Source organism: Tachysurus fulvidraco, chromosome 18, assembly GCF_022655615.1.
Source record: "Tachysurus fulvidraco isolate hzauxx_2018 chromosome 18, HZAU_PFXX_2.0, whole genome shotgun sequence".
NCBI lineage: Eukaryota > Metazoa > Chordata > Actinopteri > Siluriformes > Bagridae > Tachysurus > Tachysurus fulvidraco.
The window spans coordinates 13,808,892-13,823,424 of NC_062535.1; the positions used below are offsets into that span (position 1 = coordinate 13,808,892).

General features: G+C 40.6%; 1 protein-coding gene across 1 annotated transcript in view; it reads left to right on the forward strand.

Annotated features, from left to right (window-relative positions):
- Window positions 1-13,207, forward strand: part of LOC113654017 (pseudouridine 5'-phosphatase) — a 24,942-nt gene extending 11,735 nt beyond the window's left edge. Inside the window, exon 4 of the mRNA XM_027163954.2 lies at window positions 11,959-13,207. Coding sequence (XP_027019755.2) covers window positions 11,959-12,135 — 177 coding nt within the window. The 3' untranslated portion in view covers window positions 12,136-13,207. The remainder of the gene's footprint in view (window positions 1-11,958) is intronic.
- Window positions 13,208-14,533: the final 1,326 nt, after the last annotated feature.

A 14,533-nucleotide genomic window follows, 5' to 3' on the forward strand; every position in this document is an offset into this window, starting at 1 on the left:
TTTATAGTATTTAGGCAAGGAGCTAAGTGTCTCACCAGGGGGTTCTTACACAAGCCGAAGCTCCCAGAGGGCTTAAAAAGTCATAATCGGTACCCATTGATCCTGGATCTCTTTTTGTCTTGCTGCTGTTCATCCGTCTTAGGAGACGTTGTGTCGCACACGCACAGCTCCAGCACTTTGTTTGTCTGTGTCGTTCTTTTCCTTGTTTTAACTAAGGTGAGATGCTCAGGAATTCAGGTGAACTACAGAAGCACCTCAGAGAGAGAGACAGAGAGAGAGAAAGTTGGTCACAACATGCACATGTGACAGACGATGACAGAAGGAGGCCAAACATGACGGAGAGAGAAAGAGAGCCACAAAGGGAGAGAGATAAAAGGCAGACGTGCACGAACACTTAGTGTGAATCCTGTCGTTCTGCACCACTCCGTCTTATCGAATTCTTTATCTACGCATTTCAGAGCTTTCTTGTAAAACCTGGCTGGAATGATGCAAGAATGCATGCTCCCTTTCTCCTTTTCCCTTTCCTTCTCCTTCTTCTACTTGGGTTTTAAACAATCCATCTGACATCTCATGTCCGACATGTTCATAGCAGCGCTTGTTTAAACCTGTTTAATAATTAAAGCCAGATTTGAGTTATTCCCCAGCCTCTAGTACAGGTACACATACACATACACCAGAACACGATCCACCAGGTGGGTAAAGATATCAGGTACTGTAGTCTGAAAACCGCAAGCTGGGTTTTGTGAAACATATGTAGCAGACATTCGACAGCACCTTCCATCTTACCTGCTAAGACATCAAAAGTATAAAACTCAGCACAGGAAAATCATTTTGAGAAACATTTATATTTACATTTCCGACACGTGGCAGACACCTTAAACCAGAAGGGCTCAGAAATCTCTATTATAGCAACAAACCCTGGCCAGGAAGGAAAGAATTTATCAATTAAACCTAGATTATTTATCAATTAAACCTAGAGCCAATAGAGGTTGACATATTTTCGGGATTCCCGCAGGTCACGGGAATCCCGTGGGATGGGAAACAAAATCACTATTAATCACGTGACTGGGACGGGACAGGAAAAAATGTCAGTGGGAGTGGGCGGGACCGGGAATACACAAATATACCTCTGATATAAATAAAAATATAATCTGTTTGCTTTGCTATGGCTGGTTAAATGAATGACGTGCTCCACACACGCGTGACAGGTGTGGCATTAATGTATGGCAACCACCAATAATATAAGAGAAGGCATCTTCCCCATGCACGCTCTAGAACCCGCGAAAATTAAAAATGGAGTCGGACCCGAAACTCACACTGCAATGACTACTCTGGGGGAAAAAATGACTGTCGAGATCACTTCTAGAGGCTGACATTTTATCAGGATTCCCGCAGGTCACGGGAGTGGGAGTCATTCTTCTGGGATCGGGACGGGATGGGATTTTCATGAGTTTTTTATTTTTTGCGGGATTGGGATGGAACGGGAATATTTTTTTGGGAGTGGGACAGGAGAGGTTTGAAAATCCACTCCCGTGTGACCCTCTAATAGCCAAGTCAGTTAGATCTGGAAAACTCATTCAGCTAAAAACACATTCCTGTCTTGCTCATTAACAAATAAACATTCACCTCTCCTCAGTTTTCAGCTTCGGTGTCGTATCGTGTACGATCGTCTGTCTTCGTGTCGAGGTTCCCACCGGGAAGAGTGAAGGGAGGAGCGCAGCGAGGGGGGCGGGGTTTACGATTGAGACAATGAAATCTCATGATGATTTTACTGGGATTGTGCACCGGTAAGAAGGATCTAGTGACACCACTGAATTTTACCCAGTATGTTGTCATGATGGGATTTTTTTTTTTAGCAACGTGAAATAAAACCTACTTTACCTAAAGCTGGAGTAATTCACGCTACCGAGGGGAAACAAAATCCGCTCTTCTTTGCAACCTTACGAAGCTAAATCTAACCAGTATCAAACCTGTAACAATGAGCTCTGTAACTGGTGGCTGTGAATATTACACTGTACAGTGACATATATTTCATCTATGGAAAGAGAAATCGACAACAGATTTAAAGAATTTCAGAGCGGTCGATTCATTTCGTAAGGGTTCACTAGGATATTCCATCCCATCGTGTTACCATAGTGACACCAAGTCGTGGAATCTTAACTACAACAACATTGTAATAGATCAAGCCCGTTCATTTCACTTGAACCCCTCTCTGAGATGCTAATATAGAAATTTAATAAGAAAAAATGGAGCACGGTTTACAAACAACTTAAAAAAAAAAATAGATACGGATTAGCATTAGCAGTAGATTCCGCACTTTAAATATTGCAGATCCTTTCTTTGTTAAAGAACAGATTTTCTTCACACAAGACAAAGCATCAGACACGCTTGTCCCAAGTGAAACAAACGATCTGTAATCGTTAATATCCAAGAGCAGTTAAGATTTTTCACATTTCGTGTGCTGTAGACGGAGATGTTTATTGTATCACCTGCAAAAAAAAAAGCAATTAACTCCCCATTAGCGTAACTAAGATCAGATCACATTAACAAGGTCTATATATTGACATGTTTTTAATTGCTTCCAAACGCCTAATTTAACACATTTATCGAAGCATTCTGAAGCAAACGTTTTGTTTTAGAGCAAAAATCAAAATCACTTGTATGCGGTCGCTGTTTCTCTTTGTTCTATGAAACACAATCTTGTGTCTTCTCAGAAAATATTCTTCAGTCTGTGTTGGAAATGAAACACAAGCAAGAGTTTCAGAACGCTTCTTTGGCTTTAAAACAATAGTGAATTTTACCAAAGATTTAAAAAAAAATGCTAAGGGAAAAAAGATGAAATAGTGACTGAAAAAAATCCCAGCAGGGTTTTCCAGATGCTGCGGTTTTTAACCATCTTAGCCGCACGTAACGTGTTTCGGTTCATACTGTGCCGATCCCATTTTTATCATATCATCCATGAAAACACAAAAAGTTTGTAAAGTACACATCTTCAAAACATTTATTTCAAGGTCGACTCGGTTCATGCTGAAATGTACTGCAGTGGGCTGTGGTTCATATGTTTTCATATGCGGATTCATTAATATTCAAAGTCCAGTCTTTGTGTGGTGAAACAAGTAAAAACAGTTAACAGTTTGTTTGTTATTTTAGTAAACAATTTTATGCATTTTGTATTTCATATCTTGGTTTGTGCCAAGAAAACTCCTCAGATTCTGGTTTCTAGTGTTCCCGCTTGTGCTAGCCGATTCAGCTCTTGTTCAGCTTTTTCTTCAAATGGTGCCTTTAGATCCAAATGAAATGTCTGATCATTATACAAGCATACGTCTCAACCGTGATCAGTGTGTGGCGCTGATCAGGGGAAACCAAGATCTGACCTACCTCCGTCTGACTGGTTTGCAATAGCAACATGACTATCGGTACGAGCGGAGAATGAGGACGGCGATGTCTGGCCTCCTTTTGATTCATGGGAAGATGTTAGATAGGGTTACTGATAATGAATACCAAGTAGGCTTTCTTTCCCGAGGTACGGAAGCACCAGCTCACAGGTGAGTAATGAACGAACACCAGCTCGTTCATCTCTATTCTGACCGGAGGCTAGGAAATGGACCCCCTCCTTTCAAGAGAGGACGACATTTTTTTCTTTTTCTTTCTTTTTTTTTTTTTTTCGTACTCGTCAACACCTGGGTGAAAATGGCCTGAAGGGAGCTGCACTTTGCAAAAGGTGGGTTCCATATGAATTAATGTGAAAAGTGAGAGTATGTGTACACAGGTCCAAGTTATGTTCTGCTGCCATCGTTCATAAAGATGGCAAATTGCTTTCTGTTGCATTCTGACACCATCTATTGGAATACCAGGATAGTAATGTGGAATAGGTAAGAAGCAGTCAACATGTGCAAAAAAAACGCTTTTCAATCAACTGATAATGTGCCATTAATGCTTTTGCTTTGGATGTGTAACTCTCTCTACAGTGAGAGGAACACAGAACGGCACGGAGTCAGGAATCCAAGGAAAATGAGTGCTCTTTTTTATTACTCGAAAAATATGGTGCAGGTAATGTAAAAGTCAGAAGAAACAAACATAACTCAGTCAAGATTGCAGCGGTGGCGGTGATGAAGGCTTTGGCTTGAGCAGGAGGTCTGCGGGTGAAGTGGTTTGCCAGCGAGGTAGCGAGGCGGGCACCAGGAGCGTGGATAGGCTCGGCAGAATGGGAAGCGTCGTTCTCTTTAAGCTGCAAACTGTATGTGATGAAACATCGTAAAAACCCAGAACTCGGTGCCTTACCTCCCTCTACTGCTGAGAAAGGCCTCTTCCAGAGATTGGAGAGCTCCTTATTGGCTCGTCAGTTTTTGAGGTGCTTTCAGCCGCCCCGCCTCGCAGTTGCTGTTAGAAGAAATGTCTTTGGTGCTGGATCGGTGCCGTTTCTTTGGTACCGCTGTTTCAAAGGGGCACAGAGCGGTTTTTATTTGCTTGTGTGCAGTGGTACTGATGAGCAGAATCAGCCTTTTGTGGAAGGGATGGCATCTTCTCTCTCCCTTGAGTGAGGCCAATCAAGGCCACCTTTGAATGTAGAAGAGGGCAGATAACGCTTTCCTCTTAGTGGGTAACACTGCTCTGGGCTTGGGCCATGCGTGCCACAGTTTGGTAAAAAAAAAAAAAAGCTGAGGACGAGGAGGGATGAAGCACATGCTATTCCTAAGAAGCACATGCCTACTTCTTCCCAACTGGTTTCTGTAGTAATGAGAGCTGGTTGGTTTGCCTGAGATTGGTGAGAGCTGCTTTGACCAAATTGCTGTGAAAAGGCAGGAAAAACAATATCTATAAGCAAAAAAATAAACAAAACAAAAAACACAATGATGATTTCTCAAAACTGCCTGAGGCTAATTGATCAAAGTTTTATATAGTTTCCCACTTCTCCACCAGTTTATGTAGTCAATTCTCTGTCGTGAAATGCAGTCATCATGTAGACAAGTACATTTTGCAGGTTTCCATGTTTGGTCAATTTAGCAGCATTGCCCAACAGGCCCAGTGTCCTTCAGTATCTTGTCTGTACTTGATTGAGGTGCTGGGTTTATATGGGGTTACATCTCTGATTCCTTTTACCACAATGAGGAAACCGCATAAACAGTCTGTGAGTCAGTGCACCCCGGGGACACAGAGGGAAATTTAACCTACATTCCTGACCTGCCAAAAGCAATTTGGATCCACTTTGTCTTATGTGTTCCACAGAATGTGTTTGTTAAAGTAGATAAATATATACACTAGACTTATCTGTTAGCTGGCAAACTTTGGGTTCAACCTAAAGTTACGGAATAATACACAGACCTGACTCGATCGAGCGTTTTCGAAACGCGCTGCCCTAGCGAACGACTCTGGTTACCTCTAGATTTAGATTGATATTCTATAACACATAGTTGAGTGAAAACCTTAGCGCTAGTTTGCTAGAAACCTCTCCATGGTTTGCTCGAAGAGCACCTAAGCAAAGCAAATAAATGATGACAGGTCAGTTATTAATATATTCAGAGTAAATGTCATTAAATATCATGGCTGTTTAAGATCGTGTAGCGACGATTAAATCATTCTATTGCACAAGCCTATTTGTTAACCTTATCAGCAACATAACTATGGCAGACATTATGATGTTACGTGTGCAAGAATCTGACAGAAACATAGTCTGTTTTGTTCCACCTGCTTCAGATGAAGTAAGTTTCTTTGTACAGTATGTGACCGTTAAATATTAAAACAGCTGGCTTGTTGAACTAAGGCTGCAGTATATTTTCTATATGGGATATAAAGACACTTTGTCACCGAAAACCTCAGTGGGCAGTTTGTATAATCGGTTGAGCTATTAAAGTAAGGTCAGAATCATGATTGTGTAGTTCACAAGGGCATGCGTTCTTTTATGGTCGGTTTCTTTCAGAAACTATTTTGTCAGAAGCTGCATAGGTGTGTGCGCTTATGCATGCATGTGTGTGTGTTTTCATCTATTTGTACAACAGCCCAATAGAGGGATTTTCCTCATTCGAGCTTTACTGCTCAAATCTCTGTTGGGTACTTTATCAAACCTGCAGCTTGAGTGGGGAGTCTTTACAGAGTTTACAACCTCTTGAAAAATGTGTGGGCTGCAGAACTCAAGTATGTTTGTGTGTATGTGTTTACTGAGAAGCTTTGCAGTATTGATCATACTCCTAGCCTCATCTAGGGGAAAGGCCAACCTGAAAGTTCTGTGAAATGAGATCTAAAACAAAAGATTAATTGGTACACAGCATGCCAATCTCCATTTTGTGTGTCTTTTTGTTGTTTTCTTCTGTGAGTGTTTACATAAAACGTCTTGAGTTAGATGAATTATTCAAGCCCGCTTCTTTAACATAGAACTGCTCAAAAGGCCAAAGATGTCTTCATCAATAAATCTTACGGATGTGCTGGCCATACGAGCTGACGAGCGTTCTCACACAAAAGTGATGGTTTTGATTGCTTCTTGAACCACATGACCACAAGATTGACATTTTCACACAGATCTATGATAAGAATAAACATGAATGGCAAAAATTCATTGTATTTGCTGGACTTTCTTGGTCTTCCTTGTTGCTCCTTGCCTTGGACATCCATGGCCTTCTCCTACTACCCCCCCCCCCTTTTTTTTTCTTTGGCCTTCCTTTGCTTGGTTTTGTTTGCTATTAATTTCCTTAGTTTTCCCTGTTGTTCCATTCCTTGATCTTGAATCAGTGAGGTATAAGTCAAACACAGAGCCTGATTGCTGTGCTTTCGATCTGTGTGTTGTTTTCTCTGTTCCGCATTTTGGACTGTTGAATTTGTTTGCGTCACTGCTCTTATTGATGTGGTCGAGACTTTGTTCCGCTGTGGCCCTTCACCTCTCTGTAGATGTCGATTGTTGTCATTGTTCTCCAAACTGGTTAGCTTCAAAATCTGTTTCGAACTTGTGTCTAACTAAAATAATTACATCCTCAGCCGTAATCCAATGTTATTCAACTTTGTGTCCAAATAATTTGCAATTCTACTTGATAAATTGTGTCTTTGACCCACCATCAAGTACTAGCCAAGCCGACACTAATGAGACTTTGTGTCGTCTTTCAAACGCAACTGTAAAACTGCATCTGTGTCTGGGCAGGTTACCAGCTGAAATCGACCGCCTTGCCTCTGATTATCAGACTGCCTTCCCACTCATCATCAGAATGAATAACCAGTTTCCTATTGGCCAGAGTCCACCTGATTCCCCCGATTTACTAAAGCTGGGCATTAAATAATGGAACTGAAGCTGTGATGGCTTGATATTAGACTAGATTGTTTTTAACTCACGGCGTTTAAAGACAGTGGCCATCTGCCCACAACTCGAAGCCTAAATAAACCGACTTATTCTTTTCTCTTGTCTCTCTGTGCTGTCTTTCCTTTGCAAGAGATAATAAACCATTCCACACCATCCCCTCTCCGGGTTGTCCCCAGGCATGGTGATCATTTAAAAATGCAGCCTGTGCAATCTGTTATCGTCTTGAGAATAGGTCTTATAATCTTCTTTACAGATATTCACACACACACACACACACACACACACACACACACACACACACACACACACACATATATGATGACTGTATGGCTTCTAATGTATCTTGTGCTTTAGACTGTGTGTGGTCTTAGCATTAAGAAATAAATGAGAAAAAAGTTACGTAAGGGTTTCCCAGCACGCTTATGTTTCTTCTCCTCTTTTTTTTTTTTTTTGTTTGGTTGATTTTTACGTTAGTATAAACATGCATTTATATATTTAGAATGTATTCGATCAGAAGAAGTAATTAGCAGATATCAGGAGTTAGAGAGAACCTTGAGATTGTCCTCGCTGGTCTTATCTGAGTTGCAAAGCCTTCATAAAGTGTGCATGTATAAATCCGTTCCCCAGGGCTACATTATGCAGTGCTCCATATGAGAGTTTGTGCCATGTTTTCTAGGCTTGCCTTCCTTCACTGGCACTGACAGGAATAGGTAATTTTAATAAGATTTTTCTTCAGCCTGACAGAACTCGGAGTATTTTTTTCCTATATTATGCGATCCCGAATGAGGGTGTCTTTATGATGTAGACTGCTTTATGCAACATAGCTGTTTGCTTACACCTTACGTGCCAGAGCCGTAAGTCATAGGGACACATGCTGGTCATCTAGCATGTGACATTTTCCCTGAGCGTCGGAGCACAGATGGACTACGATGTGTCAGGTCACGTCTGTATCATCATACATGGCTGCCAGCAGTTCATGGTAAGCGTTAAGGGCTCGTATGTGGGCGAAGTCTGTTTGACAAGGACAGACAGATAAAGTGTTAAATGTCACTCTCGGTGTGTCTCACACATCTACCTTGTTTTAATAGACTCCAAGTGCTACATGTCAGTCCATTGAGAAGGTTTGATTCTGCCCAAGGATTAAGATAGAAACATGACTTTCAGTGTAGTGCGGTGTGTCTGTTACCTCCACAGATATTTTATATATCATATTCTTCTCTTTTATCTTTTAAAAAAAACTCTTTTTTTTTCTGATCTCAACAATCCTGTACTTTTACAAAGGATGCGCACACATTTTCTAGCATCATTTTCCATCCCACACAAGCCAGTTTTAAGATGATCACTTTGTACTCAGTGACTCATTGCAGAATTCTGCAAGTGGCTTTAGATGTGTGTGAGGTAGGGAGGTAGGAAGCCTTCCATTTAACCTGGTGGAGTACTGATAGAGAGGGGAAAGTACCTCCCCTAAATAATTATTTGTAGCTGTTCTGGAAGTGGGGGGCACGGTGGCTTAGTGGTTAGCACGTTCGCTTCACACCTCCAGGGTTGGGGTTTGATTCCCGCCTCCGCCTTGTGTGTGGAGTTTGCATGTTCTCCTCGTGCCTCGGGGGTTTCCTCCGGGTACTCCGGTTTCCTCCCTCGGTCCAAAGACATGCATGGTAGGTTGATTGGCATCTCTGGAAAAATTGCCCGTCGTGTGTGAGTGAATGAGAGTGTGTGTGTGCCCTGTGATGCGTTGGCACTCCGTCCAGGGTGTATCCTGCCTCAATGCCCGATGACGCCTGAGATAGGCACAGGCTCCCCGTGACCCGAGGTAGTTCTGATAAGCGGTAGAAAATGAATGAATGTTCTGGAAGCTTCTGGCAGGTAAGGGATGGGATAGATGCTGAGGATCAGGAGCACTGGGAAGAAGAACTTGGAGGAAACCCACTCAGCTTAGGATCAAATTGGGATCGAATTCAAGTGCCAATACTGTGGTGCCAACAGTGGTCCATGAAGACAAAACAATCCCTAATAAACATAACACAATTGCAAAACTGAAAACATCCATCAGGTTTTTTGCTTTTGCTGTTAAGTTTTGTTGAAGTTACTTTTCAGTGTGTTTTTATTTCTGCTGTTGTGTTTCAAATCCCAATTGTTTTAGTTGGTTCAATGTTAATGTTTTTGATTTTTGCTGTTGTGTTTCTGAATGATTTTTTTTTACTGTCTTGTTCTTGTTGGGTGTCTAGCTTGGCCTTCTCCGTGCTGATCACCCTCAAAATTTTGTTTTGAAACTTGAAAATAATTACATTACATCATTTAATTCCATCCTACTGAATTACATACTATTTTGCCTAGTTGTGTTTTTTTCTTTAGTATCTTTTCCTATTATGGGCCAATGTACAAGATAAATATATAACATGGATAATGCATTAAGCCCATTAAAATGTCACTGACATCAGGAAATATACCTCTGATCCATCCTCCACCACTGAGCCTCTCTCGATTGTTAAAGTTTTGAAGCTCTTCTTCTTCTCCAGAGCTCTGACTTACCGTCTTTCTCTGAGACGGCTCTCGCTGTCATAATTAGTGGTGTTTGGATGAACGTCCCTGTCTTTTTCACTCCTCAGCTGCCAGCGTGATTGACACGCATTCTGCAGCTGATTCCTACAGAAGCCATGACTAATTACCGTCTCTTTCCTGTCGTCCTTTACCATCCCTAATACGAAGAGAGCGATGCCGCTTCACTTCAAACGTCAGACACGGGCAAAACCGATATTAGCTTTTGCTGCACAATGTTGTCCTTTTGTGTTTTACCCCCTCCCCCCACCCCCTCCCAGCTTTTCACTCTCACAATATAAGGATTAGTGATTATAGGTCATTTGTAGGGCTCTTTTGTGTAATTAGGAGATTTAATTGAGGCCCTCAGCACAATAGAATTAGCTATACTTCCTTTTCTGAAGTGTCCCACGTTTCCGCTGACCTTCGTACGTGACAATTCTACTCCGGAGTGACATCACACGAAAGCAATTAGGTCCATTTATGTGGAAGTCCAGAGGATTCATTTATTTGATCCTTTTTTTTTTTTATTATTATTATTATTCTTTAGTCCAGTTTTGAGTCCCTCTACAAAATAGTATTTCAATAAAGACTTCTTAGTGTGAGAGATTTTCATGTTCCGGTTGGAGTTAACAGTTAACTCACACCTTTTGTGTGGAGTTTCTGAGCAGGAACACCTGTCAAGAGGCCGAGTTTTAAGAGATAACTAGTAGCAGGTATTGAACTGGCTCCACGGGGCATCTGGATCTTGATGGGTCGAAGGGGTAACTCACGGCTTGATGCCCCAAAGAAGCATGAAGGACAGAAAGAGAAAGAAGAGCGCGGAAAGTAAACCTACGTTTAGATCCACAGCTAAGAGCAATCATGCCCATTTTTTTCAACGCTTTCTCAGAACACACAGAATATAAATAAAGTGCATGCTGTTACAAACTTTACAAACAGATGCAACTTTACTGACCTTTTTATAATACCTTTTCCTCCTGAGTGGATTACATGGGGCTCAGATTTATTTATTTTTTTTATCAAAAATGCAGTTCAGATAAATCCTGCTGTTCTGTTAGTTTAATAGTAAAACTTTTTCTTTTCTCCAAGTAAATTTATCCAATGTATATTTCATCCTTGTAAATTTATCCAATGTATATTTCATCCTTGTGCCCAACATGGGGACATGACAGCTTAGTGGTTAAGGTGTTGGACTACTGATCAGAAGGTTGTGAGTTTGAATGCCTGGTCCACCAAGCTGTGACTGCTGGGCCCCTGAGCAAGGCCCTTATAACTCAACTTCTCCATTGTATAAAAGTGAGATAAAGAATGTAATTCACTCAGGATAAGAGTGTACGCTAAATACCATGAATGTAAACATTATCAATAATGTCATCTTTAGGCAGACTGAGCATTTTTACAAACCTTTTGTTAAACTGGTGCCTTATACATCATGATCTCTACAGGAAGACTAGGTTAGGCTTAGGCTAGGTTAAAATAAAAACATGAAAATATATCCATGAAGTTTTGTTGAAGTATATTTGTGGTTTCTTAAAGTAGAGTTGCTAAAGATACTTAGAAAACAAAGTATTTTGAATTTGTCGCAAATCATGTATAGATAAGTTTATATATAAAAATATGGTTTTCAAAAAAAAAAAAAGCCTACCTAATTGAGAGTTAAATTAAATGATAAATAATAAAGAAATATTAATAAATGGCTAAAAATGGGAACAACAAGGACACTATTTATTTATGAATACATTTATTACTTATTTGTTTGTTTTTGTTTGTTTGTTCATTTTTATTTTTTGTCTTGTACCTCTTTTTTTTTTTTTTTTTTGGTCAATTGTCACTTGTTTCACCACATAAAGGTTCCAAAACAAATATTCCCATATCCATATGTGATAAACAACACGTTTTCCGTTCTACCGACCGTTCTGGGGCTAAGCTGCATGCTCAGGAACCTTATTCAGTTTTCATAAAAAAAATGATCAACATATGCAGAAATAATTCAAGAAGATTCATTAATTTTCTTTTCCAGAATGAATCTCATTTGCATATGTATTTCAGTCCCTAATGAATATGACTGGATTCGTTTGACACATCTTCAAGGTTAAGACTTTAATTTAATGGCGAACTTGTATTTGTTTCTACAGTGTCTGGTTTTCGAAGACGCGCCCAACGGAGTGAAAGCAGGCTTGGCAGCTGGCATGCAAGTGGTCATGATTCCCGATCCGAACCTGGACCGCAGACTTACGCAGGAGGCCATGCTGGTGCTTGAAAGCATGAAGGACTTCAGACCTGAGCTCTTCGGCCTTCCTGCTTACGATTAAACCCTGATCCACGCCCCAGTTTTCCTTTAATCATCAATCAGTTAATCTAAAATGGTATTAAATTAAAGCTCAGTTCTTATGAGCCACATAAACACAGGGAAAAGTAATTAATACCGAATTTATGCCCATATAAGGCTTGATATCTTTTACTTGGAGATTTTTTATGGGATGAATCAAAAAAAAAAAGAGAGAGACACTACAGTGTATGTTTCAGTCTTTTAATTCATATAAAGAAAAAGAAAACAGCACTGTGTTTGTCTGTCATGGTTCAGTGTTGTAGCTTGGCCACGCTCGTGAAGCTCTGCAGGATATCGAATTGATCGCAAGCTTAATCTGATTGGTGCAGCTCAGTGAACCAATCACAAGCCATGATCTCTCAGCACACCCATTATGCAATCTCAAGCGCCGACGGCTCGAACAGCACCCAAACCGATTTTGATTACGCCGCTCAATTAGACGCAATCAAGCCATTAGGCCACATGTTTTTTTTCTTGCAACGACGTTTTTTTTCTTCTTGCAAACCCCCTCACTTCTTCAATAAATTAGTCACACTAATGGTTTACTTCTATATTTAACACACCAGTGACATGGTGTCCAACAGCACTGTAAATCCTCGATGATCACATTATTAACCTCGTCTCCTTTTTTAGCGCTTAATTTTGTTGTGGTAAAGTCAGGTAAAGTGCTAACAGAGCAGTCCTTATTTTTTATCTGTGCCTTTTTTTTCTTTTTTTTCCTTAAAATGCTTTTCCACCTATTCGACACACAGCCACAAACCCAGAGGGTTTTATTAAAATGCCAAAGACATTTTAAAGTTCCATGCAGTGTAATCCAATAAAAAAAGGATCTGAGCGAGCAGGCGTCTTTCAGCTGGTACCTGCGTAAGTCTGCTGTACTTCTCCCATCAGTGCTGTCCGAGACACCGGCTGATGTCTTTGTGAGGCCCTGAGGGAACAGACACATTTCCATCTTCTTGTTTTGTTTTGGTTTTTTTACACCGTGTAGGTTTTGGATCTTTCTTGTTTTCTTTATTAAAGACGAAAGGGATTGGTGATGGTGGGGGACAACTCTGGCTTGTTCTTCAGTGTGACTCTTTTCCAATGAGTATTTTACATGCTGTTCATCAGCACAGGAAACCTGAAGGCAGGGGTTTGGAGTGTGAGACCTGGCTAAGTGTGTGTGTTGTGTGTGTTTCTGTCTGTGTTTCTGTGTGTGAAATGAACAAAACGTCTCGGCTCTAAAGGTGTTTGAAACAATCGCAGTCGAAGTGCATGTGTTACTCAGATGAACAAGCACATAACAATAGAAGAAAAATAAGGCTGGTTAGAACAAAGAACTATTTGTATGTTACTGTTTGGGTGAACGATGAAAAAAAGGAAGAAAAGGACTTAGCAGGTGGTGTGACAAATTAAGCCGATGCGTGGGAGAGCACCTAAACAACTGCTTTTCTCAACCCAGAAATGTGTGAATTGAACCATCGGTTGTTGTGATCACCTGCTTGAGGAGGAAAATGAAACTGACACTCAAGATAAGAATAAATCTCACTCACACATTGGTCAGTATACATGCAGATAGAAAGTCGAGAGATTCAGTTAATGTCGGGGTCGAATGTCAGAATAGAGTCATGAAGGAGATCTCAGTGAACATGGCATGGATCATTTACCGGGTTGAGGATTTCAGAAGCTGCTGCTTTCATCGGATTTACACATGGAACAATTACACAAAACAAAAAATGGGTAAAATTCTGTTTAGTCTTGTCAGAAACTCTGCTATACAGTATTACAAATCAGTATTAGTAGCTTCTGAAATACTTAAATAATCCAGTCTGGCTCCAACAACTACGATTTTGGTTAATGTGTTCCTTTGATTCATTCAATTCCTGCTTTGGCTTCTTGCCTTTTTTAATTTTTTTTGTTTTACACTTTGGACCCCACATATAGAATTAGTTTTTACTGTAAGTCTGGAAAAATCACATTTATTCATCTGGCAGAAGAGACTTGCACATTGCCAGAGCTACCCCGGATAATCCCCCACCAGACCACCAGAGGGCAACTACCATTGTTGATACAGGGGCGGAGTCAAGACATGAATCATAACGAAAACGTGGCATGTGGCAACAAAACAAAAACACGTGGCAACGTAAACCAAACAAAACAAAGCAAACACTTATAAACTTGGAGAATGCCAAGTATTGCTGCAGGCTGCTAGACGTGCTGCGTGGCTCGGCTCACAGAGCTCGTCACCAGGAGAGGATCTGTGACACTTGTGATGTCTAATGTAATCAGGAGCAACGTTAGTGAATCTGGATCAGCACCAAAATGTAAATCACTCTCTTGAATAATTTTCTCCATTGTAATACATTTCACTTTACGTTTAAAAAGTATAAATAAATGTCTTA